A 27,548-nucleotide genomic window follows, 5' to 3' on the forward strand; every position below is an offset into this window, starting at 1 on the left:
AGCTTTGTTTTCTCTCACTAAGAACAGAGGAGACATGGGCTCTATTTCCACCACTGACTCATTGGACTGCCTTGAGGAAATCAGCTCACCTCTATGTACCTCAGATTCTGGATCTGTAAAAGGCAGGTAAGAATGCTCCCTCCCTAAATCCTCCCTGCTTTGCAAATCACTTTCATCTTTGGATGAAAAATGCTATAGGTTAAACTGTAACTGTCCAATATCTGCTCTAAGTAAGGGGCAGCATATATCTACGCTGCCACAAGAACAGACCAGGGACTTAACTGTGACTCAGAGAGTCACAATTCCTCTGCAGAAGTTTATCCCTTTTTGTGGAGCAGTTTATGCCATCTTGTTTACCCAGCCAGCTATGTTGGCTGGCAAGTATGGGGGTAGAAGGGAAATACAGCCGGGGATCCTCTGACTTGTTTCCCCTCTCTGCATCTTGCCTGCCCACTTGCTTACAGATAGAGTATCTCCTTTCCATAGCTGGAGTTATGATCTGAGCAGGGCTAAGCATAGGATTAAGAACCTAAGAATGCCTATACTGGGTGAGATCAATGGTCCATCTAGCCCAGCATCCTGTCTTCTGACAGTAGCTGGTACCAGATGCTTCAGAGGTAATGAACAGAACAGGGCAATTATCGAGTGACACTCCCCCACTGTCCCTGTCTGGCATTCAGAAGCTTAGGGACACCCAAAGCATAGGGTCACTTCCCTGACCATCTTGGCTAATAGCCATTGATGAACATATTCTCCATGAATTTATCTCATTCTTTTTTGAAGCCAGTTATACTTTTGGCCTTCACAACATCCCCTGGCAACAAGTTCCAGGGGTTGACTGTGCATTGTGGAAAGAAATACATCCTTTTGTTTGTTTTAAACCTGCTGTCTATTGGTTCTTATGTTATGTGAACAAGTAAATAACACTTCCTTATTCACTTTCTCCAAACCATTCATGATTTTATAGATCTCTGTCATATCCCCTCTTAGTTGTCTTTTCCAAACTGAACAGTCCCCATCCGTTTAATCTCTCCTCATATGGAATCTGTTCCATACCCCTAATAATTGTTTTTGTCCTTCTATGTACCTTTTCCAGTTCTAATATATCTTTTTTTGAGATGGGGTAACCAGAACTGCATACAGCATTGAAGGAGTGGGCGTACCATGGATTTATGTAGTGACATTATGATATTATGATTAAAGGATGTGTTTTACTCCCACAAACAACTGAGTAAAGGCTGTGACAATCTTGCCCTATATGAGTACTAAATATTTAAAATCCCATTCGTAATTTTTTAAAATCAACCCTAATCGTCTCAAAGGTTCCTGATTTCCAGGGCATCTCTCATTTTATAACCATGGTTCCCTACAGTCTACACAAATTTCATGTCCCCTACTGTTGCCAATTCTTTATATCAGAAACAACTGACCATGGAACTGAGGTTATAGACCCATTGGAAGAAATCACACAGCATTTTAAGTTCCCTGCATGAATAGTTTATTTCTCTCTCTCATACTAGGTCTTTGTCAGACTTTGATTGTGCCCCACATTTTGGCTTTGATAAATCAGCTAGAACTGTTCAAAAAATTTCAAAATTAAAAATGTCAAGACTTTTTTTGTCAGTGTTGACCAATGAACGAAGAAACAAACAAAAGGATGAAATTTGGGACCAACTCTTGAACTAACCTAATTCCAATTGTTCCGGTCTAAGTGCAAATTGGGAGAGTTAGGCCCTGATCCTGCAAGGAGCTCAGTTCAGGAGGGCAGTATTACCAACCACTAGTGTTCAAAAATCATGAGTCAGGCCTTGAAAAAATCGTAAAGATTACTTTAAAAAAAACTCAGGATTTTTAAAATTAGGGGGTTTTATATTTGCCTTCTCGTGGTTTATTTAGCCTTGAGGGGTAGGGTGACCAGATGTCCCGATTTTATAGGGACAGTCCCGATTTTTGGGTCTTTTTCTTATATAGGCTCCTATTACCCCCCATACCCTGTCCCGATTTTTCACACTTGCTGTCTGGTCACCCTATTGAGGGGTCACATTTTTCAGATTTCCACCTGAAACTGCTAGACATGTACTTTTTCTTTAAGCGTCTCCTACAGCCACAGGGCCCCTGAGCTGGGGGCTTTACAAAACCCACCACCTACAAACAACTCCCAACAAGAGCTGGCGATATACAGCCAGCAGCTGCTCCGGGTCCCTGGGATTCCAGCTCCGCTCGGATCCGGGCCTGTAGGAAACGAGCTTTAGACAGGTCCCCTGGAAACCCATCCAGGCAAACCCTCCTTGCTCGGCGGGACCTGTGCAGGGGCTGGGGCGGAGCCCGGCTCCTGGGGGCTGCGGGGCGCCTTGGCTGCGGCAGCGGCGGGTGCCTCGGGAGCCGGCGCTGGCCGCAGTTGCTGCTGGAGCCGCAGAGGGGCGGCAGAGCCAGGTGGCCGGCGCAGGGGGGAAGGGGAAGGTGGCGGCTCCCGGGGCTGAGGCCCGGGCCGGAAGCCGCGCGGGGGCTGCCGAGTCGCACATGGGCCCTGGTTGCTCCGGCCCCTCTCCCGGCAGAGCCGCTCGCCCCGCGCTGCAGCGCCCGCCATGGCGGAGAGGATCGAGCAGCGCATCGAGGGCCGGCTCCCGGAGCTAGAGCAGCTGGAGCGGGTCGGGCTCTTCACGCGCAAAGAGATTAAGTGAGAGGGGCTGGAGGGATCGGGGCCGGGGAGGGCCGGAGCGGGGGTGGGCAGAGGGTTGGTTCCATAGAGGGTAAGGCCGAGAGAGAGAGAGAGATCCGTGAGTAGCGTGTGTATCGCAGGCCATGAACTACCCAGCAGGACCCCTGTATTGAACCCAATCAGTCTAGTTGGGCTAGTCCCCGGGATACAAAACTGGTCAAGACCCCCTGCAATGGCAGGGAAAGGGGATTGATTAGATAAGGGATGCCCAGGTTCCCAGCCGGCCCCATGCTGCAGAGGAAGTCCCCTCTCCCCCCAGGGTCCCTGCCAATCTGACCTGGGGAGAGATTCCTTCCTAGCCTCAAACCTGGACATCAGTTGGATCTAGAGCATGTGAGCAAGACACAGCAGCCGGGCAGCTAAGCTAGAGGTTTCTCTGTAGCACCTCACAGCATTGATTCATTGTCCCATCTCTGCTGTGGCCATCCTCTGTTCTCTACCCCCACTCCCAATCACATAAGACCAATTGTGCATTGGGGAAAACAAAAATCCTTCCTGACTCCTCCAGGCATGGTCTGAAGACCAGAAGCATGAGATTTGATTACAGTCATTGTCTGAATGTGGACCTGCAAGTGCTCTGAGTATGTTGAGAGAAATAACAAGCAATCCTATTTTCTCCATGTCCCATGAAGGCAAGGGATGAACAGGGAGATTAATAGAATCCAAGGCCAGAAGAGATTATCTCCATCGGCAAGTTGAGCCCCTGCACACACAGCCTATAAAACTTCCCCTAGGCTGGACTAGAGCCCAGTGGATGGGGCCTTTGGGGGTCAGGGCAGAGACTGGGCTGGAGCCCAAGGGATTAGTTTTAGAGGGACAGAGCCCAGGTATTGTGGGGGAGGGAAGGTTGAGCTTGAAGCTGGGTTATGGGGTGGGAGCTGAGGCTATTGGGGGTCTGAGACAACAGCCATATTGTTGGGGTATGTAGAGACTGAGCTAGAACCAAGGTTATTGGGGTCAGAGACCAGGTTATTAGGGGAAGGGATGGAGATTATTGGGATGAAGAGCTGAGCCAGAATCAGGACCCACAATATGAGGCGAGAGGGACTGGGGCTGCATTGGAGCACAGAGCCCAGTTTATCAGGGAGACAGGAGTGTAGGACACTGGTTGTGGGAGGCAGAAGCTGGACTGCAGCTCATGTTGTTGGGGAAGGGGTTGAGCCTAAGCCAGTATTATCAGGGTCTGTGAGGAGGAACAGGCAGAGGCTTGGGTAGAATTCAGTTCAGGTTATTGGAGGGTGGGAGAGGACCCACCTGGGTCCGGTTATGGGAGAGGCAAATGGAGGCTGAAATAGAGCTCCATGCGCATGTTGTTGGAGGTGGTGAGCGGAGTGCAGGTTTTTGTCAGGCAGGAGTAGTAAATACCAGTTTAGCAACTAAACGAAAAAAATCCAAGGGATGTAGGCAGTCATTTGCCAGAATTGTGATTAAAGTTTGAAAAGGGAGGTTTTTGGCTTAATTTTAATTTTCTCTGGGTCAGAAGAAGCTGGGTGTGGACTGGAAATCTGTCTTGTGTTTTATTTGAGGCTGTTGTAACAACTTAGCAGAAATGTGCTTGGCTGGAGTAGTATGGGAGACTGTCCAAGAACCCAAGGTCCAAAGAGGCTCAGTGCCTGTAACTGTAGGATGTCACAATGGGCGGAGATAGAATTCAAGAATGAACAGAATGGAGACTGTGCCTGCATCACAAACATGTGTAACAATTTGACACTTCATTGTTTGGTCATCATTTGATTCTTGCCACATGGAAAAGGAATGACAAGAACAAAACTGAACTTAAAACCTGCCCTGTAGAAAATGCCTGTGCTGCTGTACACTACAGCAATGTCAGTTTTTCGGGGATTAAGAATAATTAAAGAATGCCTAAAAATGGAATTTTTACATTTCTCCAGGGCAGTCATTAAGAAAGCGTCAGCTCTAGAATACAAAATACAGAGGAGAGCTCTCCGTAAGGAAGACTTTATCAATTACATTCAGGTATGTTTTATTAAGGGTTATTGGCTTAGTCAGGTCCTTTAATAACACTAACATTACATGAGGAAGCATGTGCTAGTGGTTAAAGCACAGGACTGGGAATCAGGTGTTCTGGTTTCTGTTCCTGACTCTGGCACAGACTTGCTATGTGACCCTGGACAAGGCACCTAATTTTGCTGTGCGTCAGCTTCCTTCTCCATTCAGAAATGTTGAGGCTTAGCTAAGACGCTGTCCTAAAGGTGCTAGAGAAATGGAATTTATTATTAATAATAAAGTGTGACCTATTTTGTGGTAGCATTTAACTTAATTAATTGAACTTTTGAACTACTTTAGGGTGCTTGAGAGTGTTTGAAATGTCACACCTGAAATAAATAGTCCAACTGGAGTGCTGGCAACTTCTGTAGCTGCATAACTGACAAATGTTTGGCTCGAACTTGATAGCTACTCTCATGGATATAATTCTTATTGTCCACCTGATTAGCTGTTTAACAGCTATAAAGGGTTTGACTCGGAGATTAAGTTTTTTCTTGCAATTACTTTGTAATTGTTTTCTCCACTTCCCCTAGTATGAAATTAATCTGTTGGAACTGATCAAGAAAAGAAGATCGGTAAGTTGATGAATTCCTTACAATGCAAAGTATCATAAATCAAATCTTGACAGGGCTGGAAAATTAACTATTATTTTTTCCCACCCCTCAGCGCATTGGATATTCATTTAAGAAGGATGAGATTGAGTATTCTATTGTGCAGAGAATACATGGCCTCTTCAGGCGTGCCACAGAAAAATGGAAAGTAAGCACATTTCCTTCTGTAGGTCCTGGCAGTATTAAACAACCTCTTGATGCAATGTGATGTAAGAGAATAAATACAAGCATAACTGCTAACAAGTAACTGTGATAATGCAGGAGAATATAAAAGAAAAGTTAAATGGATGTTTGTTCAGATGGTGATAGTTTAGGGGTAATGCTCCCGTATCTGATACCCAGCCTCTTGGAGGGACAATATTCTGTCCTGTGAACAGATAGACTCTATGATCTACTAGGTCTTTCTCCTCTCTAGCTGCTGTAGTTCTTTTATATTGCCATGTGAATTTGTCTGGCAAGGGCTGGAAACTTGGAGTAGTTTCAGGTGAAAGGTGTTTCCTTGAGTCATCCGGCAGTAATACCTCTTCAGGGTGATGAAGGAACTGTGCTGATGAGTTCTGTATGGTGCAGGCAGTTGATGGGGAAAGATGAGACTGTATTTTGGGATTGAGGGATGGCATCCTTGCAGGGATGTGGGGATTTGCATGCATGGGTGGAAGGTATGAAGGAAGGGAGAACCACAAGCTGCAGTGACTAATCTACTTCAGTCATAACAAATGTACGCTCTGTACTTTTCAAAACGCACAAGCAGTTCTAAAGATGTATTATTGCAGTGTTGTTTCTTCCTAGTTAATCCTATCTCCTTGCCTTTCCAATAGGATGACGTGCAGCTGTGGTTGTCACATGTGGCTTTTTGCAAGAAATGGGTGAGTATTCAAAATGTTACTTTTCTGTAATTTTATAGAAGTAATGTCTTTAATGCTGAACAAATATGAGGAATACCATTCCCAAAAGGCAATCTTTTTCTGGGCAGGGAAGTTACTAAAAATAGTGGGGTTGGAATGGAAATGCCTTTTTCATCTCAATGTAGTGTGGCTGTCAATGCTTCCTAATGCATCTTTGTTGCACATGGTTCAGTTCACTGCTAAAATGTTCACAACAGGTAAAACTCAAGGAGTTCTCTTGTCTTTACAGAATAAAAAAATTCAGCTTAGCAAGGTGTTTTCTGCCATGCTAGCCATTCATCCGAACAAGCCAGGTACAGTAAAATTCTTTTTAGTGTCTTGTGTTCAAGTCAGCCGATTTGGTTCATTTAGAAGAACAATATAATATGCTAGTGTCAATCCAACCTACTGCTCTTTGAGATCCCAGTTCAACTCTTTAACAATCCCTCTCTTGCATTTTGCACCTTGCTGCTCCTCTAAAGGGAATGTCACTGCAATGAGAGGGCTCTCAAGGAAGGCTCATGCTAGCAGATCAGGAAAAATGGTGTCTGTAGGGGTCCTCAGGTCTCAAAGGCCCTTCCCCTAAGGAGAGCAGGGAACTACACAAGGATCCCTGAAGTAGAACACTTTGAACGGACTACGCTCCCCCTCCCCCCATCCCCCCTTGGGTTTAAAGTCATGTATTGTATTTCCTTGGTGGTACCTTCCAGAATTGCCTCTCTTCTCCCATTAGTCTGGTAGCAGAGACTGAAACAGATCCATTTGTGTGTTCCATTGTAGCATTGTGGATTATGGCTGCCAAGTGGGAAATGGAGGAACGCCTCTCATCCGAAAGTGCCAGGCACTTGTTCCTTCGTGCATTGCGCTTCCATCCAGAGTCTCCAAAACTGTATCAAGAAGTGAGTTTATGGTTCTGCTTCTGTGTATGGTTATGTTTGCTTGGATCCGTCTTGCAAAGATTAGTTTCCCGTTGTCCTGGGAAGCGTGGGTAGATGATTGGTTTTGGACTTAAATGGGTAATATTTCATGACAGTTCTGCAAGATTGGCTTTAAACAAATCAGAGTAAAATCCTCAACCTACGGTTAGGAGAAATTCTGAGTTGCACTTAAACGCCTGTTTCTAGGCATTGGGAGTTCTACAGGAAAAAATTGCTCTGGGTTAGAGCTTGGCATCCAAACTATGTGCTGGGGGAGTTGTTTTATCTTAACCAATTTAGTATAAATAGCCTACATTGCGATCAGATTTGCTTTAGCCTATTTTGCCCTGTCCCCTCACATGCACTCACTTAAAGCCTAGTTCTCCAGGAGTTTTACACTGCTGTAACTCCATTGACTTCCGTTGAGTTGCCTCTAACTTACAACAGTCTAAATGAGAACAGAATCGGGCCCTTAGTTCTGGTTTTCACACCATTAGCTACGGGCGAAGCTTACTGGTTGAGAAAATGAGACTTGAGGAATGACTTCTGTAGGGAGCCAGTTTAGAAGTCAGTGAAGGTTCCTACTTGGTAAATGTGAATTCCAGGGAAGAGAGAGAGTAAGAGGAGCTTTGTAATTACATTACTGCAAGGTTGCTTAATCACAGGAGGCCTGCATTCCCTCCTCTGGCGAAACTCCCATTCACGTCAATGGGAGTCTTGCCTGAGTGCGGAGTATGTCAACTTCCTCTTCGTTAGTATCATGATAGCTGGCATTGCATTGTATCTAGCACTCTTGTTATTTATGTAGTAAGCGAGCTTTCCCTGGCAGGAGCAACCGTAAACACTGAGTACAAAACAAATCCCAAAGAGGGGCTTAAGGGGTGTGTTCCTGGAGCCTTTGGCAAAGAGTAACTCCTACGAAAGTCAGTGCTGATTGTGGGTCATGAGATTCCTATTATAGGAGATACTATTTCTAAAATGGAAAACGGCTGGTCGTCTGTCATCTGATTTCAATGTACGTACGCTTGTTAATTGGATCTAGGGCTATACAGTGATCCCTTGCTAAAGTGCACACGTCATAATCTGTATATATAATGGGCGGTGTCCCCCTCACATCTCAGCAAAGATGGAATAGCAGATGCTGCAGTGAACTGAAATATCACTAAGATGTCATTGTTTTTGCAAAACGTTTTACTGTCCACTTGCTAATGCAGTGTTATCACAAATAAAGCTATATTACCGTTGCTTAAAATAAGTCAGCAAACTACATATTGTGATGCATTAATCCTATATTTTTAAAATAGCCGTTTCATTGCTATTTCTCAAAACGTAGTCATTCACAATGGGACTCCCAGACATTGGTGGGAAGTTCTGACTTGCAAATCTTCACAAGGCTTGCTGTAGTAAATGTCCACGTGTTTGTTTACGTGCGCCATAAATATTTACCCCCCTCCTCCCTTCCCATTTTATCCCCCCTATTGCCTGCAGTATTTCAGAATGGAACTGATGCATGCTGAAAAGCAGAGAAAAGAAAAGAAAGAGTTTGAACAAGCCAAGATGGACTTGGTAGGACACTTGCAATTTCGGTTATTTAAAATGGATTGTTTTGTAGACAGGCAAATGCTCTTTAAGATAGATGGTTTTAGAAGTATATAGTACAGTAGAACCCCGTTTCTCTGACCCTCCATTCTTTGGCTCTCTCCATTAACTGAACAACCAGCGCACACAGATCCAGAAGCGGGTGATCACTCCTGTTGCCGCTAGATGGCGCTGCAGCCTTGCACTTTCCCGTTCTCCAGGTTATCTCAATTTTTGATTATCTGATCTGCCCAAGTCCCAATTAGATCGGATAAACGAGGTTCTGCTGTAATTGCCTGAACTGCTAGAAGTGCACCTTTTAAGTGTACTGTTTGAGATCTATAGCCATTTGGAGGAACCAGTCTGTTTGTTCAATTATAACTTATGTTCCTGTGGATATCAGACCTTTGGCTACAGGTTTGTGGTCAGATCACATGGTTTATACCTTTATTTGACTTTCCTTAAGGGAACACAATAGTTGTTGGTAGAGGCCTTTTATTTTTGTTTGCTTTCTGTACCCACCTGTTTAAAAGTAACTACCGGTTTCTGATGAAGACTAGTTAAACTGGTTTCCTCTCTTTTGTAGTAGGGATTGATTTAATTCTAATCTGTCTCTATAAACTAGACAGGGATGTGTTGTGGTGGAGAAAAATTTCCATCACCAGTTCTAAATCTTCTTTGCAGAGAATGGAAGTCCAAAAAGAAACAAAATTCTCTAAAGTTAGTTATCTCACATTTTAGGGCGAGTTCAGTTATTCTGAAGAGGTTCTTAATGGGGAAATGGCTCGAATAATCTACAGAAATGCTGTTCAGAAAATCAAAGGTAATTGAATGCTTCCCTTCTCCTCTTGTTTAATGGAAAAACGACCACGTTGGAGTGAGTCTCTGGTACCTATTGTGGCTAGTTCTGGCTTCATTGTATGCACGGAGATGTGTCCTCAATTGGTAAAATTCACCCTTTCCTGCACAAAACCTGAGCAGTATGGAGGTACTAAGTGGGTAGCACTAAATGGTAATTCATAGCCATTTTTCAGGCTGGCACCTTCTCTGGCTCACCTGCCTTTTGCCTGAAATAGCAGCTGTTGCCCTTCCACACCCCTTATGTTTGAGTTCACAATCCCTAGATCTGCATAAACACAAGATCAGGCCCATAGTCATTTGTAAAAATCAAAAAATCTCTTCTGGATACAATAGTGAGATTAATACAAATTATAAAGCACGTCTCATTAACCCCTTCTCTCTTCCCCGCATGCTCTATTGTAAATCTGCTTTTTCCACTATGACCTCGATTAAAACCAAGCATAGAAATATTTTCAGGATCAAAAAGGATGTGACTCAATCTGCAGTCCTCACTCAAGCAAGAAGTGCCGTTCCCCTCCAAAAGACTCCTGGTGACAGTATGGGTTGCAGGGTCATGGCCTTGCTTGTCCAAATGACTAATGTGAAACAGACAGTGAAAAATAAACAGATAAATAACATCTGGTCTGCCCTAATATATGCATTAGAATGATTACTTTTTAGTAGCTGGATAGATTTTACAATATTGTATCAACTTTCTTGGAAACGTGTAAAACCTTTGAAAACCAGCAAAGATGACAGAAATGCAGTGTACCAGATGAATGTAGTATCTTACTTGTCATTGAGTTTTTTTGCTCTCTTGATCTTAGGTGCTGAGTTCTGCCTGTCCTTGCTTTCAATTGCAAAGCTATTTGATTTTACACAAGACTTGCAAAAAGAAATTCTTGAAAAGTAAGTTGATTTAAAAATAAATAAATAAATAAATACATCACCAGCGAGGTCCTAATTTCTGGCCAGTTGACAGTTTGGTGTCCGAGACGCTTTACTGGGGAAGTTGGATGTCAAGATCTAACAAAACTTCCTTTTTAAGAAAAAGACCAATTTTAGTGTCAAACAAACGAACTTTGGTGCCCCAGGCAAGCCAACTTTCTGGAGGAGGATGGTGTGTGTGTGTAAGTAATGCAAAATTAGCTTCACTTGAGATCATGCTGATAAAATGTGGATAAAAAGCGCTTGTCCTCGGAGAATGACTTTTTACACTCGGGATAACAATTTGCAGGAAATGTATAACTTCCTAGTTCACTTAGTTGTTTGTAATTGTGTATCTTAAGTTTTCCAATGCATTTCTTTTTCCAAAAGAGCTGCTTCTAAAGCTGACAGTCAAGTTCAAGCACTGTTGCAAAGAAATAGGCCAAAATTTTGGTTAGCTGCCTCTTATGGAAGGTTGAAACATTTTATCAATGAAATTTAATTCCTTAGAATTGTCCCCTTGCAGTAAATGGCAATTGGCAACTTCATAATTGCACTCCTAGAATGAGCTTAAAGCAAGATGGCAGTTTGCACATGATGACATTGTGGACTGTGTGTGTTAGCTTGCAGGCTGAGCATGCTGATGATCCTCTTACATGGGACTACATGGCCCGTCGGGAGCTGGAGATGGGGTCCTTGCCATCCCCAGAATGTTCATCTAAACAGATGAAAGCATCCGAGGTGGCCCAGAAAGAGGAGCGGTGCTGCGCAGTCTTTGAGGAAGCAGTGACAGCGCTCCCCACAGGTTAGAAATTCTGCTTTGATTTTAAAATTGGTTTTCTCAATATTTTTGTATACTAGCGCTTGTGAGAAATGTTCAACAAGGCTTCCTAAACTATCTTATAGCAGGGCCTCATATCTTGGGGAAACCACCTCCTCCATATCCAATTCTACGGGCCATGTCCCTGCACACTCACAAACCTGCAACATCCTTGTAGCAAAGGCAGCAATTGCTTACATGGAATAGCATACTGGAAAAGCATTTATTTTTAGCTTTTTTTGGAATGTGACTTAGTGAATAGGGAGAGTCTGAAGCTTGCAACCAGCCCGATCTCTGCAGACCACTGTTTGGAAACCATTGATAGAGAATAATCAGTTTTAAGCATCTGTCTGATGGAAACCCATAGAATTCAAATATATTGTAACTAAGCAGCATACATAGAATGTCAATGGAATGGATCTTTGTACTTGGCTCCCACCTACACTAAACATGATTGCATTTGTAAATGCAATTGTGGCCCAGACATGTTTAAACGGTTTTTTTTTATATAGCTTATTTAGGGAATGACTATAGATTTACCAGCCACTATCTCTGGATAGTGGTATCTCTGGGTGGCAGCCTGTGGGAAGACATGGGCTGTAGTAGAATCATAGAAATGTACGAATGGAAGGGACCTCCAGAGGTCCTTTAGTTCAGCCCACTGCGCTGAGGCAGGACCAAGTCTACCTAGACCATCCTTGACAAGCGTGTCTAATCTGTTCTTAAAATCCTCCAATGATGGGGATTCCACAACCTCCCTTGGAAGCCTGTTCCAGAGCTTAACTACCCTTAGAGTTAGAAAGGTTTTCCTAATATCTAACCTAAATCTTCTGTGCTGCAGATTAAGCCCATTACTTCTTGTCCTACCTTCAGTGGACATGGAGAACAATTGATCACAGTCCTCTTTATAACAGCCCTTCACATATTTGAAGACTTATAAATCCCTCCTCCGTCATCTTTTCTCAAGACTAAATGTGCCTAGTTTTTTTAACTGTTCCTCGTAGGTCAGGTTTCTAAAGCTTTTTATCATTTTTGTAGTTCTCCTCTGGACTCTGTCCACATCTTTCCTAAAGTGTGATGCCCAGAACTGGATACAGTATTCCAGCTGAGGCCTCACCAGTGTTGAAGAGATTGGGACAATCACCTCCCATGTCTTACATATGCACTCATGTTAATATACTGCAGAACTACATCACGTTGTTGGCTCCTTTAATTTGTGATCCACTGTAACCCTCAGATCCTTTTCAGCATTACTACCACCTAGCCAGTTATTCCCCACTTTGTAGCTGTGTATTTGATTTTTACTTCCTAAGTGTAGTACATACACTTGTCTTTATTGAATTTCATCTTGTTGATTTCAGACCAATTCTCCAATTTGTCAAGGTCATTTTGAATTCTAATCCCATCCTCCAAAGTGCTAGCAACCCATCCCGGTTTGGTGTCATCCACAGATTTTATAAGCATACTCTTCTTTCCATTATCCAAGTCATTAATGAAAATGTTGACTAGTATCCGAGCCAGGACTGACCCCAGGACTGACCCCTCGCAGTTTGACGGCGAACCATTGATAACTACTCTTTGAGAACAGTCTTTCAATCAATTGTGCACCCACCTTCTAGTAATTTCATCTAGACCACATTTCCCTAGTTTGCTTATGAGAATGTCACGTGGGATTGTCAAAAACCTTACTAAAATCAAGATATATTATGTCTGCTGCTTCCCCCTCCATTCACTAGGTCAGTGACTCTGTCAAAGAAGGAAACTGGGTTGGTTTGACATGATTTTTGTTCTTGACAAATCCACACTGGCTATTACTTATAACCTTGTTTTCCTGTAGGTGCTTACAAATTGATTGTTTAATAATTTGTTCTAGTGTCTTTCCAGGTATCGAATTTAGGCTGACTGGTCTATAATTCCCTGGGTAGTAGGAGCCTGGCCTACTGCTACTGTGCCGCTAGGTCCTGGAGGATAATCTCCAACCTGTGCATTTGTCCCTCACTTGGTCTTCGTGTCAGGAACCACGTTTCATCCTCATTTTGGCCCCAGTTCAGCAAAACACTTAAGGACGTGCTTCAGTTCCATGGATTTCAATAGAACTGAAGGATGCACTTAAAGTTAAGCATGTGCTAAAGTGCTGTTGTGAATGGGGATGGACTTAACCCTGTGATTAAATGCTTTACTGACTTGCGGCCTGAATGCCCTTCAGAGTAAACTTACAATTGGATTGAAGGCTATTTGCTAAGCATTAACGTCTGTAGTTCATATTGCAGACAAGTTATTTTAAATATTCATTTGGCATAATTATGGATGCATTATCTATAGTATTTATAATTGGAGTAGTGCTTGACATCTCACCCTTCCCCCTCCACAAGACAGGTGTCTGTGCTTTCTGCTATGGGTTTGTTCAATGTTTGTTCACTTTGCAGAGGCCATGTGGAAATGCTATGTCACTTTTTGCCTGGAGAGACTTAACAGGAAAACCAATAGTGAGGAATTGAGACGGAAGGTACGTGTTCATCATACATTCATAGTACCAAAAGCTACTGCTGTCACTGACTTCCATAGTCTGTCTTCGTGACACCCTTGTTAAACTAGGGTAGATTTCCAGCAATTTGAAACAAATAATACAGCTCATGTGAGAACAATTGGCTAGTTATTTGGACCGATAGCTGTCATTAAGGATCAGTTGTTCTCCCTGTTAGGCATCCTCCTTCAGGGCTATATAAATCAGTCTTCCCATTTGGTCACCTAGCTGAAAATTGGCACGCATGTACCCAGATGTGAATCAGTCTTGTTCTGTATGGGGTGGGAAAGCCTGAAACTGATTAAACATTTTTCATTCAAGTAAATGACCAGAAGTTTGGGGCTTTCTTTGAGTTCCTGAAGTGGGGAGGAAAAAAACCTTAATCATAAAACCTGAACTTGTATGCAATGCGAGTTAGCAGCTTTTGCTTAAGTTTCTTTACTGATACTTTTATAAACAAAAGCTATATAAAAATAATGTTGAGTCGAACATAACCCAACAGCAAAGAATTTTTTAAATTTCATTATATTTATAACAGTTTTCATCCAGGGATCTTAACTTTCCCTTCTAAAGTGGTTTAAGTATCCACCCCATTCTACAGATGGAGAAACTGAGGCAGAGAAAGACTTGCCCTAGATCACACAGTGGGTCAGTGGAAGAACTGGAAATAGAACCCAGGTGTCATTGCCTCAGCCTCTGGACCATGCTGCCGTATCTGGTTCCTGTCCAGTCTCATTACAGCATTCTCAAAAGAGATGGTGATCTTTAATATTCAGAAAAATGTAGTGGCCAGAACTGGGCACTGGAATCCTTGGCTCTCCTGTATTTCCAGGACTGCTCTGTGACCGTGGCCTATGGCTTGATCTTTCTATGGCTCAGTTAACCAATCATAGAATATCAGGGTTGGAAGGGACCTCAGGAGGTCATCTAGTCCAACCCCCTGCTCAAAGCAGGACCAATCCCCAACTAAAGCATCCCAGCCAGGACTTTGTCAAGCCTGACCTTAAAAACCTCTAAGGAAGGAGATTCCACCACCTCCCTAGGTAACTCATTCCAGGTAACTCCCAGTGAAAAAGCTTTTCCTAATATCCAACCTAAACCTCCCCCACTGCAACTTGAGACCATTACTCCTTGTTCTGTCATCTGGTACCACTGAGAACAGTCTAGATCCATCCTCTTTGGAACCCCCTTTGAGGTAGTTGAAAGCAGCTATCAAATCCCCTCATTCTCTTCTCTGCTGGGTATAATACGTGTTGCCTTCCCAGAGGGCAAAAGAAGCTTAAAGTTGGTCAAGTGCTGTGAGCTCCTTTGAATGAAAGGCGCTGTAGGAGCACAAACTTCTTAATATGCTGTACCAGCACTGCAAAATCGTACTTGCTTAGAGTGAGCGTTATTTTGATGGGTAAATAGACAGTTTTTTCATTATCTGGATGAACAGATTTTAGTGCCTGGACTGCTGAATCTTCCTCACAGCTCTTCTGTGCTTAAATTGGACTGGCTGAATTAAGAAAGCTGTTGCCTTAACTATTTCCCTTGCATTTGACTCTTTAAATTAGCTATTTATGGTTTGACCTTGCCCTTAAAACTGCAAGGGAGCTTTGCTATGTTTCTTGTACAATCAGTCTGCAAGGTACCTGTATGCATAGAATCATAGAATATCAGGGTTGGAAGGGACCTCAGGAGGTCATCTAGTCCAACCCCCTGCTCAAAGCAGGACAACATCTGTCTCTAAAAGAAGCATCTGTCTCTAAAAGAAGGATGGAACCTTAAGGCTGAGGAACTTGATGTCACTTGTAAGCTGGAATTTACAAAGGAGGCTTAAAGGGTTAGGCATCCATCTTCCATTGCATTTCAGTGGGATTTGGGCTCCTTAGAAAGCCCCCACCTTGAAAATGTAAGCTGGATTTTGGTAGACTCTGGCATGTACAGCAGCCAAGCTTATTTTCTTTCTCTTTCAGAGGCTAGAAAGGACTTTGAGTGTATTCAGCGGAGCCCATGAGTCCACCTTGCTGCCAGAGACTTTATACAAACAGTGGGTAAGGATATATGCAGGAAACTAGATTGGGGCCCTGATTCTGAATTGCTTGCACTCCCAAAATTGCCATTCAAGTAAATAGGAGCTTTGGATGTGCAGGAATGCCAGATCAGGGCCTAATTTCTTGATAAACTATGTGGACCTGCCTTGTTGATTAACTTCAACTGCTGTTTCAGCTTCACCTGTTACTGGAGGTTGGCCTTTCTGAGAAGGCAACAGAGGTAGCTGCAGCTGCAACCAAACGGTTCAGCCAATCGGTGGAAATGTGGCACACGAGACTGCAGGTGCTAATCAAACTGAACAGCAGCGATGTGGCCCAGTGTTTTGAGGAAGCTGTGAGACAGGTGAAATCTAAGGTCTGTGACTATTTTAATCTGTTGCACAATACTCTACGACAAGAACCCTCTGACCCGTGGCTTTACACTTACTTAAAATTGTAAAGCCCCAAACCAGTCTTTAAAATAAATATATATGGGCTCACTATTCAAAATACACATTACGTTCAGGTCTGTCAGTGAAATGCAAACAAAATCATGACTTTTAAAAAATTTTAAACTTGAAATTCAAGGATTTGAACAATGAATCCTGGTGCTAGGTTCCGTGTCCTTTTAGTGGCCAACTGGCATTCCCTGTGTCCGCCTTGGAGAGGCACCCATGTGTTCTTGCATCCCAGCATACCTGCTTTGCATGGCCGGGCAGCTGCCCCCGAAGTGCTGGGGGTGGGAGGGGGATGGAGTGTAGTGCTTTGATCAGCTGGCTGGGCATTTCCCCCCACCCCGGAACTGAACTCCAGGAGGTAGAGGACACAGGAAGGGTATATATTTCCCCCTTCTGCTGCCTTTGGACTTCTCTGTCTGGCAATACAAAAGGACCCACTCCAAGCATGATGTCTAGCAGCTGTTAAGCCAGGCAACATTTTCCACCTGGAAAGGAGGAAGATTATGGAGGCATATGTAATCTAGCTGCTGTTTGTGCATGGGGACTAGTCCTTTGTTCATGACAGTCCTTTTTGATGGGTGATTTTGCATCCAGATGTACAGCATCTAGGTTAGGACATGGTGGATGTTGGCTGGAAATGTTTGTATAAAATTGTTTTTAAACTCTCTGGTGACTGTTGCATTTTTATGCAAATCAGGCTGAGCCTTGGCCCTGAGCTTTCACTGCTTCCTTTTCTTTTATAGGGCTGTTTACCGTTATGGACTCTATGGGTGGAATGGAGTGAAGGAGCAAACAGCAAGGAAGACACACAAGCCCTCTACCAGGTATTTGGCCGAGGGAAATATAATTCCTCTTACTGTGTGAAATGGACTAGAAAGTCAATAATGGCCATGAGGTACTGGGACAGTACGTGGGGCATGCTTAACATGCGTTTTCTACAGGCAGCCCTTGTCTCAGGCTTTGATCACCAGTCTGAATGCAGTGCTGGTGAAACATTTGGGGAAAATGTTTAAAGAGGACTAAGTGCCATAGGCTCTAAGGGTATGTTTCTGCAGCCCGTGACAGTGAGCTTTCCAGCTTGGATTGACAGGCTTAAGGCAGTGGGGCTAGTGCTCTAAAAATAGCTGTGGAGAAAGCGCTCTGAAGTTGTGGTTCTGAAGCTTAGGGAGAGGGGTGGGCTTCAGAGCCCCAGCTCCAGCCTGCTGAGCCACAACATCTACACATCTGTTTTTAGCATAGTAACACACGCCCGTCTGCCAGCCCGGGCTGGGAGGCTTGCTGTCGCAGGCTGTGTAGACGTAATCTAAAGTGTCATTGAAAATCAGTGAGACTATGAATCATAAGTCACTTCTGAAAAGGAGGCGTAGGTTCCCAAGTCATTTTAAAAAATTTACCCCGATAATATCTGTGTGGCTTCCGATTTGTGTCCTATTTTCAACTGTCAGTTTGTAAAATACTCTCTTGCATACCTAACCTGCTTTATGAAAGCATTAATACTGTACCAGAAAATTAGAGAAAAACATTTTGGTTCTAATCCCAACAGAGACCCCCTGACTAGCCTTGGACAAAATACTTCACCGCCGTGCCTCAGTTTCTCTACTTGTAATGTAAAATAATTGTTTCTTATGGGACGTTTGAGAATTAATTTGTCTGTAGAGCATTTTGAGATCTTCCAGATGAGAAGTGTTATGGAAATGTAAAGCATTAACTCTTTAAACTGACTTGAATATTGAAAAGGAAGAAATTTTAGCTCTAATTTAAGTTTAGAGGTTTGTAGTTGAAAAATATTGGGTTTGCGGCATCTGCCATTTTTCAGCTACAGTTTAGGATACTCTTTTTCCAATACTTGAAATTCAGCCTCTTTCTCAGGAGACAGCTATTTGACGCCAATGTATTTGAAAATGGAGACAAGGAATTGAAAGGAATTATTTGGTATAGTTCTCTGCAGTTACTTTGTAACTGTAGCAAAGATCCTGTGTGTTTAACTTGCAGAGATCCTTATTTGTCATAGCCCCAGCTGACTCAGTAACCATGAAAGAGAAGTACCTTGATTGGGCCTACAGAGATGGCGGTTATAAGAAAGCAAAGAAAGTCTTTACCAGGTGAAAAAGAAAAATCTGAAATCTGGTCTTTCTAACATATGTTTGGAGGAGATCTAAAGTCTAAAGTTCTTAATGCTTTCATTTTAGCCTGCATGAAAGTCGCCCATTTTCACTCGAGTTCTTCAGGAAAATGATTGAAATAGAGAAGGAGCAAGTAAGTGTTACATATCAACTTAGTATTGTATTTTGTAGGACATGTGTTAGAGCTTTGGAGTTGAATAGGAAGGGGTAGTTGGCTGAGTACAAAGTAATTAGGTTGCAGTCATCTCCATATTTGTCTTCTAAAGTGGATCCACACCATTTAATATAAAACTGAGTATCATGCGGTAACTAGTCTTCGAACTTCTGAGCTGTGTGTGTAACAGTGTAATTAAAGTATCTAATCATGCAGTAGCTTGGTTTGTTCCTGTATACAATCAGTGATCTTTAAACTCTTCCTTTCTTAGGAATCCTGCAAGATGCTTAATCTGAGAGAATACTATGAACGTGCCCTGAGAGAGTTTGGTTCTACAGATTCTGGTATGGAGGCTTTTTTGTTCAGTGTCTGTGTTTCCATCAAGCTAAGAAAAGTGGGGTGATCTTCCTGCCCATATGTCTGCTAAACCGCATAGTGCAGCTCGCTGATGCTGTGCCTTTAATAGGGATGGCACTCCAGAGTGATCTTGTCTCATAGAACTTTTAGTCTAGGGGCCTGATTCCAACAAATACTCACGTGGGTAGTCCCACTGAAGTCAGCGGGATTACTTGTGTGAGTCAGGGCTTGTGGGGTTTGTTGACATTGGCTGGCCTAGGGTGAAGCAGCCATCTGTAACTCACTAGTTTTTGTAAAAAGTACAAATCAAGCGCGTGTAATCGTATTGCTTTACACAACATCCCTTTGAGGATAGTATCTCCATTTTACAGATGGTGTGCATATAGGTTAAGCATGTCTCTGTCACAGCTGGGAAGAAAACCCAGTTCTCTGGACTCCATGTCTGGGCTATAACTCCTAGGCAGAGCTTCCTCTGTAAAAGGAATCAAACAGTTGGACTTCACTATATTCACATATGTAACATTTTAATGTGGAGAGCCTCTAGAACGTAACTAGATTTTTTTTTTTTTTTCCCTTTAAAAGATCTCTGGCTAGATTACATCAAAGAGGAGCTAAACCATCCCCAAGGCAAACCAGTAAACTGCGGGAACATTCACTGGAGAGCTATGAAGATGCTAGAGGGAGAGCTAGTAGAAAAATTTGTTTCCAAATACACTTTGCTGCAAACTGGACACTTGTGAAAAATGCAGATTACGTTGAACTTGCAAACGTTTCTGACAGACAATATCAAAGCGCAGAATTTCTGGAGTTAGTTGGTTGTCCACATTTTTGTACAAGATTCTGAAAATAAATACGTTCCTGAACCATCCTACTACGTACGCTATGTTCAAGTATGTTGGAATTCATCTGTGGTCCTAACACACAGCTGCTACTAGTGTTGCATGTCTCAGTGGTGAGTTCCTGTGAAAGGGTACAAATCCACAGTTGAAGAAGAGGAAAAACTCATCACAAAGCAAGTGAAGGCATCTATCAATGTATTTGTAACTGAGAGCTTCTGAGAGCAAACGCTCCCAATAGTCTACGCTATCTGGTGCAGTAAATAGCCACTATACATCAGATTTCACACATTTAAAAGCTTATATTAAAAACTAAAACTAAAACTAAAATTGATGCAAAGAAATTTAATTTCAGTAGAAAGTGAAGCTTGGGTATCAGGCCCCTATAGAGCAATGCAAAATGGAACATAAAGCGACAGTAATTCTGAAAGAAAGGGACCAACTTTCAAAGTGAGGTTTGGTGATAGAGGTAATTTGAGTATTTGCATGTAGTGAACCTTGCCCCTTTCCAACATAACAGGCAGTCATTTAATTTACTAAATTGTAACTTATTGCAATACACTTTTTCATGATTTTATATTTAAATAACTCTCTCAATATGGCCAATTTAAACTCTTTCCATAAATTTAAAAAAAGAAAAAAAACACATTGTCCTGTGTAAACATTTAGAAGCTATTTTTCTGCTCCACTTATTTTGCTCTTTACTGCTGACAAAAACATCTTACTCCTGTGTTTTCTGATGAAGATGAAATGTAATATAAAATACAGGACAAAGGTCTGTTTACTTCCTTCTCCGAACCAGCATCAATGCTCTAGCTGTAGGGGTAATATTTGCTTGTTAATATTGGACATACAAATTTACATATTTTGGGGATCTCCAAAATGTGGGGGCTATCTTTTTTTTTTTCTAGTTTCTTGGCAGAAAATTCTCCCTTCGTTTCCTTCTTTTCATTTTTTGTTGGGGTTTGTGTATGTGGCTTGTTTTTTGTTCCCCTCCAGCCCTAAATACAATTGTAAATGGCCAGTTCTGAGAATCAAAAATGTCAAATGGAGAGATGAGCTGGGATCTGGGTTCTTATGACCCCCCTTCAGTGTGGCAGCTAAGCATTCTCATCTATATTTATACCCACTTGCCCACAAAAACAGAACTAAAATAACACCCATCTCACAATTTCTGCAGAGAATGGTGACTCTCGCTTACAAAGCCATGATTCCAGGTCAAGCTGAGTAATGAATGATACAGTACTGAATCAACATGGAAAAACAGGTACATTCAAAAAGGTGGATGCAGAATGCCATTTTTGGGTGCATGAGATTATCTAAGGTCTTTCTTTGAACTGGTGAAGATGCACAGTATCTTCAAAGACTCTTCCCTCCTCCTCCCCCCATTGAATGTAAGTGAAGTATGACATGGGACAGAGAAGGTACATGCTATAGGCGGACAGAAAATGATGGCGCACACACACAGAATGTTTATCCTGAGCACTGTAGAACAAAACGAATATTCAGTATACTTGGCATAACGTCCATTATTAAGTCACTTCATTTCTAAATGGTCACATGAAAAATCAAATGGTTTAGGCTTATGTTTTGCACGCTTCTGGGGCGTGTGACCAAAATCCTCCATACTCTGATGTATTTTACTTTTCTCCCCCTGCTCAGAAGCAGCAAGACATTGTCAGATTTGAACAAAGTGCCTTGTGGTGTTACTGTGGCTGCCCTGCTAACTGAGTGAGGTGAGAAGCTGTGCCCCAAATTTGTCAGTGCATTTGTTGGCTTCTGCCTTTAGACATGATCCAGTGCCCATTAGAGTCTCTTGGAATCTTCCAACTGATCTCTCTGGTTACTGGATCCAGGACCCCTGACTGGGGGTTTAACATGGCATGCATCCTAATTTGGGGGGTGGGGGAGGGGCAGGAAGTTATCTGGCTACAGAACTAGTAATATTTTGCAATAGTGGAAACTGCTTCCAGTTACAAAGTTGTTATGAGGCCAAACACTTATACTCCATTGTACTATGAGCCCTGGATCCTTTGCTCCAGAAGGGCTTTTCTGTAGAGGACAAGGCACAGAATGAAGAGGGCAGGGGCGGTTTTATGGTGGTATTGAATCCTTACAGTGGATGAAGGTTGCTTCTGTTTTATGCTGCCTGTTGCCCTCATTTGCCCCCACCCCAAGTATGATATCAAGTTTAATTTTAAAATGGAACATTATAGAACAGAGAAATATTTTCTCGAAATATACTAATTGCAGTGCACAAGAACGTTTAAAATAATGTTTCCTAATGATACAGGGAGTGTCCTGGACACTGATGTGCAATAAAGAATTGCTTGAAAAGAGTTTGCTAAGCATTACAGATTGCTCTGACTTTGCATTTGACTTGCTACCTATGATTGATTCACCACCCCTGAAAATGATAAACTGCTTGTAGAGCAGGGGTGGGCAAACTTTTTGGCCCGAGGGCCACATCTGGGAATAGAAATTGTATGGTGGGCCATGAATGCTCAGAAAATTGGGGAGGGGGTGAGGGCTCCAGGGTGGGGCCAGAAAGAAGGAGTTCAGGGTGTGGGAGGGGGCTCCAGGCTGGAGTGGGGGAGTAGGGTGCGGGGGGGTGAGGGCTCTGGGGTGGGGCTGGGGATGAGTTTGGGGTGTAGGAGGAGGCTCTGGGCTGGGACCAAGGGGTTTGGAGGGTGGGAGGGGGATCAGGGCTGGGGCAGGGGGTTGGGGTGCAGAGAGAGGCTTAGGGCTGCAGGCTCCGGGCGACGCTTACCTCAAGCGGCTCCCGGAAGCAGCGGCCATGTCCCCCCTCCGGCTCCTACGCAGAGCTGCGGCCAGGCGGCTCTGTGCACTGCCCCGTCCGCAGGCACCGCTCCTGCAGTCACCCCCTGGAGCTGCAGGGGTGGCGCTTGGGGTGGGAGCAGTGTGCAGAGCGGAGCTCCTGGGCTGCCCCTACACGTAGGAACTGGAGCGGGGCCATGCCACTGCTTCTGAAACAGCAGAGAGCAGCCCCCGACCCTGCTCCCTGGCTGGAGCGCCGGTGCGAGGCAAGCCCCAGACTCCGCTCCCCAGCAGGAGCGTGAGGGCTGACTTAAAATGATTGGTGGGCTGGATCCAGCCTGCGGGCCGTAGTTTGCCCACCCCTGTTGTAGAGAGATTCTTCAGAATCTAGTAGACTAACCGTTTTTTCATTTTAGGAACAGATCTATTGAAAGTCACTTTAACCATTCCTTCCTTTTTAATTTAAATTATTTTGATTGTTAATTCCTGGTGCTATTTTTTCCAGCTGTGCTCTTAAAACATAATTTTCACGATGCAGTCCAACTTCTGATTCTCTCAGGACTGAAATTTGATGTCTCAACCTTTGATTTTCTTGGTTAACATTAGCGAATTGCTGTGTTAACCGTAAGTTTTCTTCCATTAAGTTGCCTCTTTCGACTGCAAGCCTTGAAATGTCTTCCTGGTTCCTAGAAAGCGACATTAGAAGTGCCCCTAAAACGACCAGAAGGATCACAACTAAAAGTATCAGAAAGACTAGGATGCAGATGAGCACTCTGTTTTTTTCTTCCAGTTCATGGTCTCTTGAGGCACCACAAAATAAAGCAGCAGGATTAGCTTTCTCCAACCAGTAATTCATTCTCATCAGCTGCCTGTAAGATAGGATTCAGTTTTTATGGCACTCTGCTATACTAAAGTGTTTCTAATTTTACAGGAAAACCTACAATTAAAGAATCTACAAACCATCACTCACATAAAATCAGAGACAAGCAAATAACTGTTTCAATAGAGTAGCCTGTTTGGAGCACGGATACATCCAAATCTTGCCACGTCTTCCTCTACAACATGTCCGAGATATATGCTTTTCTGTCTGGGCCAGGCCCCCTACTCCTCCTGCTTTGTTTTGTGTGTGTGCGGTTTGTGTTTTTTGTTTTATAGCTGCTGCCTCTGTGGCACCCCTCACACCCACATTGCACCCTTGCCTCCAGTTCATTTAAAATCCATCTGCCTACCCATTTATACCCTATCACCCTTCTCTGAATCCCTCTACCTGCTTCCTCTTTTCCACTATATCAAGTTTGTTTTATTCTTCGTTAAACATTTAAAAAGCCTCCTGCCACTTTTGAAAATGGGACGAAGGCATCAGAGTTGGGGAGGGAGGGTTGCCCAATTGATAAGAGCACTGGCCTGGAGTCAGACTTGGGTTTTATTTCCTCCTCTGCCGCTGGCTTGCTGAGTGACCTGGGGCAAGTCACTTTACCTCTCGGTACCTCCATTTCCCCATCTGTAAAATGGGGATAATACTGAGCCGCGTAAAGCACTCTGAGATCTACTGATGAAAAGCACTGTATAAGAGCTTGGTATTAGTCACTTATGTGCTTTGAAAATTTTACCCTCCTCCCTTTTTTTTTTTTAAAAGCCCATTAGCTGCAACAATGACAGTCCTGACCTCCAGCCTTTCTGCTTCTTAGTGCTTGTTGCCCTATCGCCCTTTTCTGCCTGGCATGCCTTCCCTGATCTAGTCTGTAAAGCCACTTCCCTCTCCTTTGAATCCCTCTTCAAGGTGCCCATCTACCAGGAGCCCTCCAACTAGTCATGGCTAGAGAGAGGGACAGTGGGGATTGCTGAAGTTGTGCATGCAGCTGGCACTTTTTAAAACAAGGTCAGATGTTTTTTCTAAAAGATACGCTCTAGGATTTTTTCCCATGTGCTCTCTGTTTGTTAGGTCTGGCCTTAAACTGGAGCCATTACACAGTACCGTAATACAAATAGTATAGAACCAATAGTGCAAACCAATTTTTATAATAGGTCACTTCTGCTAACCTCTGGTGCAGCTTCTGCCATTCCTGTAGAAAAGGTCCAGAGTTTTCTAGTGTAGACAAGGCCTGTGACTGTGCATCCTTTGGGGCAGGATCTATGGCTTGCACAAGGATGAAAAGCATTGGTGCTTGGCTGCTAATAACATCTATTTCTGTCTGAAAGGGCCTTGCCTTAGACATGAAATATCAAGACTTTAGTTGCCATGGGATTTTTAAACCAAATTTGATTTGACACAGTTTAAGGTTTGATTGTTTCTTACAGTAATTTCAATCTTGGCTGCTGCACAGTGCACAAAACAATATCTAAGACCTACTAGCCCAGAATTTTTTCCTTTGTATTTAAAGATGATTGCAGTCAGGCAAGGCTAAGGCTGAACAGCGAGAAGACAACTCCAGTGCAAATAAAATCAGTCTTTTCCCCGTCCCATGGCTTATTTTGGCATTAATGAATGACCTCATTTTCAGAAAGCAGTAATTGGTCTCCATGGTGTAAACAGCAGAATAAACAAACCTAAAACTGAAACCACCACTGCCAGGATCCATCTTGGGTTTTCCAACACAGCTATCTCCCTGTTTCACCTTTCTCTTGTACAACACACACATTCTTCATTATCTGTTTCTGTATTTTATATTTACTGGGCCAAATTTACCAATGATAACAGAGATGTAGGTATTTGAGTGTGATTTCCATCAGCTTGGTATTCAATGGGTGTGTAACACGGGCAGGGCTGCTGGAAATCTTTATTTTACACATTGGCAAAAGTTTTCTCCCTTGGTGTGTAAATTACTTATTTTGCACGCCGCAGGGATATAGCAGGAAAAGCAACCAATGAGGGTGTAAAATAACACTCCTCTTCGCCTGTCTTTCCGCTCCTAGCTTGCACTCCTTACCACGTTCCACACATTTTGTATACATTCTGCATGCCAAGGTGGTGCAAGTTACACTGCTTTACCAGTTGCATGCATTTCTAACCAATTTACACCCATGCGTTGTCCTAGCTGAATTATCCCTAAAGACTTCCAGTAGCATCCCTTGGTCAGTGTTTAGTCTTGACCAGAGCATGGTGCAGATCTACTGTTAGTGTATGGTCAGTAACCATTTTAGGGAAGGTTTATAGGCAGCAGAAAGTAGATACAGCTTCATCTCACCAGGAACTTACCACTCTGGCTCAATTTCCACTTCACAGAGAGGGAGTGGGAGGAATCTTTCTGAGCTGGATGGCACTCTCTCACCTTGGATTTTTCCTGTGAAAGCAGCAACAGGTGCAACTGCAAATTAAATGTGTTAAGTTAGAGGGGTTTTTATGTTCAGGTGCTGTGCTGCTTCATGGACAAGTGTGGCTTCCCCAGGCAAATAAACCAGGTGCTCACAGGATCCGGTAGGTAAGAAAAAGGAGCAGATTTCTCCCTTTCCTTCAGAGGAGTGGCTCAAACAAAGAAGTTTACTCTTGGCCACTAATTAAAGGGACAGTACAGATTAAAGAGGTATCTCTTATGAGTTACTAGCAGTTACATACAGTACTGGCTACTTGGGTAGAATTTGAAACTGGGCTGTCAGCTCTAGAGAGCAGCATAGGTGCTGGAACTAGGGGTGCTGCTGCACCCCCTGGCTTGAAGTGGTTTCCATTATATACAGGGTTTACAATTGGGTTCAGTGGCTCTTAGTACCCCCACTATAAAAATTGTTCCAGAACCCCTGGAGAGCAGTGAGATGCTGCCTCTTTATAAAGGAAGAAGGGGAAAGAGCAGGGCCACATCACTCTCCCCAGAACAGCTAGTGCCCCGAAGAAGGGCCCCAGCATGAGAAGTTCTCCTATGCCCCAGTAATTACAGAGCACTGACAGAGCCCCTCAACATACACATACTAGCCCACAGATGTTTCTCTTGCATGGGGAGGCAGTGTGGGCTAATAGACAGACCACAGAAGACCTGGGGTTGATTTCCAGCTCCGCTACTGGGCTGCTGGATGACCTTGGGCAAGTCACTTCCCCTCTTTGTGTCTCTGTAAAATGGGGATAAAGGCTCTAAACTCCATAAAGTGCTTTGAGCTGCAAAGTAAAGAGCTAGGTGTCAGTATTATCAGGCTAAAGAACAGCGGCCGTAGTTACCTAAGCCCTACCCTTGTTCTACAGTAACCAGAGCAGACTGAGTGAGCTCTTGGGAAAACTCTCCTTCCTACTTCACACCAACCCATGGCAAGGGCATCTGCCCCATGCACACCTTTCCCCTGGCTATGTCAACTGGCCATGCAGCTAGCAGCCACAGCTCAGGAAGCCATGACTATGATGTAGTGAAGTGGGCCCTACAGTGCTGGAAAGGAAAACTCCCAAGATAATCCTGGAACTCTTCTGTTGATTAAATATAAAATCTCATTCATTTCCTTATGGGAAAACCATTACCCCTGTCTCCTAATCCCATGGTTGCTGTTGTCAGTATAAGCATAATAAAAATTTCTGTTCACGAAGATTCCGCTTTTGAAGTCTCGTGTTCTTGGCATCAGCGTGGCACTGAGCCCAGCCTGCCACATTATAATCCAGGGTTTCAGTCTTTCGCCATTGAAACACTATTTCCGGATGGAACATTAGTATAGAGACAATCCACTATTTGCTCAAGGCTGACCTGGTGCTTGGGGCTGCAGGAGGCAGAAAGGACAGAGGCCACCGCGCCTGCCTTGTAGAAGGTAGGAATGAAAAACCAACTTCTTCTATGATAGAGATGGGTGTGTGTGTGTCTTAAGAAACAGGGTTAGCTGCTATGGTGGGAAGGGAAAATAAAGGCCTCCATGTGAGTTTTCCTATGGACTTACTGCTAACAACCAGGGGCTGTCAATATCCCCATGCAATGGGGCGGGGAGGGGCTTCCACAGCCCCAGTGGTTGGAGGGCTGGGGGTGGGTAGGTGCTGTAGTGCCCCCCCGCAGGAGCAGCTGGGGCCGGGGCTCACCGGACCGCACCCCCCCCCCCCC

The 27,548-nt window shown here is 43.6% G+C and overlaps 1 protein-coding gene across 3 annotated transcripts; it reads left to right on the top strand.

Moving 5' to 3' along the window:
- Positions 1–2,480: 2,480 nt before the first annotated feature.
- On the top strand, positions 2,481–19,753 carry UTP6 (UTP6 small subunit processome component). 3 transcript variants are annotated; one of them, XM_024192584.2, is made up of 19 exons: positions 2,481–2,677; positions 4,612–4,696; positions 5,260–5,301; positions 5,393–5,485; positions 6,156–6,203; positions 6,472–6,535; positions 7,002–7,120; positions 8,627–8,704; positions 9,458–9,539; positions 10,384–10,465; positions 11,107–11,288; positions 13,730–13,809; positions 15,786–15,863; positions 16,039–16,218; positions 17,044–17,124; positions 18,293–18,402; positions 18,490–18,556; positions 18,849–18,921; positions 19,517–19,753. In XM_024192584.2, exons 1-19 carry the CDS (start codon positions 2,586–2,588, stop codon positions 19,672–19,674), a joined length of 1,794 nt encoding a protein of 597 aa, XP_024048352.1. In that variant the 5' UTR covers positions 2,481–2,585; the 3' UTR covers positions 19,675–19,753. The 3 variants fall into 3 exon arrangements, with proteins under 3 accessions (XP_024048352.1, XP_024048351.1, XP_024048353.1); XM_024192583.2 differs by lacking the exon at positions 2,481–2,677 and having other exon boundaries at positions 3,187–4,696; XM_024192585.2 differs by lacking the exons at positions 2,481–2,677; positions 6,472–6,535; positions 7,002–7,120 and having other exon boundaries at positions 3,187–4,696.
- The last annotated feature ends 7,795 nt before the right edge of the window (positions 19,754–27,548 follow it).

Source organism: Terrapene carolina, unplaced genomic scaffold (assembly GCF_002925995.2).
Source record: "Terrapene carolina triunguis isolate 2854851 unplaced genomic scaffold, T_m_triunguis-2.0 Scaffold192, whole genome shotgun sequence".
In the NCBI taxonomy this organism is placed as follows: domain Eukaryota; kingdom Metazoa; phylum Chordata; order Testudines; family Emydidae; genus Terrapene; species Terrapene triunguis.

Bases quoted from the DNA above. Each gene is read 5' to 3' on its own strand.
- UTP6 (XM_024192583.2), top strand. From the start codon at position 4,517: ATGCCTGTGCTGCTGTACACTACAGCAATGTCAGTTTTTCGGGGATTA. The intron at 9,540-10,383 runs GTAATTGAATGC...TCTTGATCTTAG, and splicing joins TGCTGTTCAGAAAATCAAAG to GTGCTGAGTTCTGCCTGTCC. The intron at 18,403-18,489 runs GTGAAAAAGAAA...CTTTCATTTTAG, and splicing joins GCAAAGAAAGTCTTTACCAG to CCTGCATGAAAGTCGCCCAT.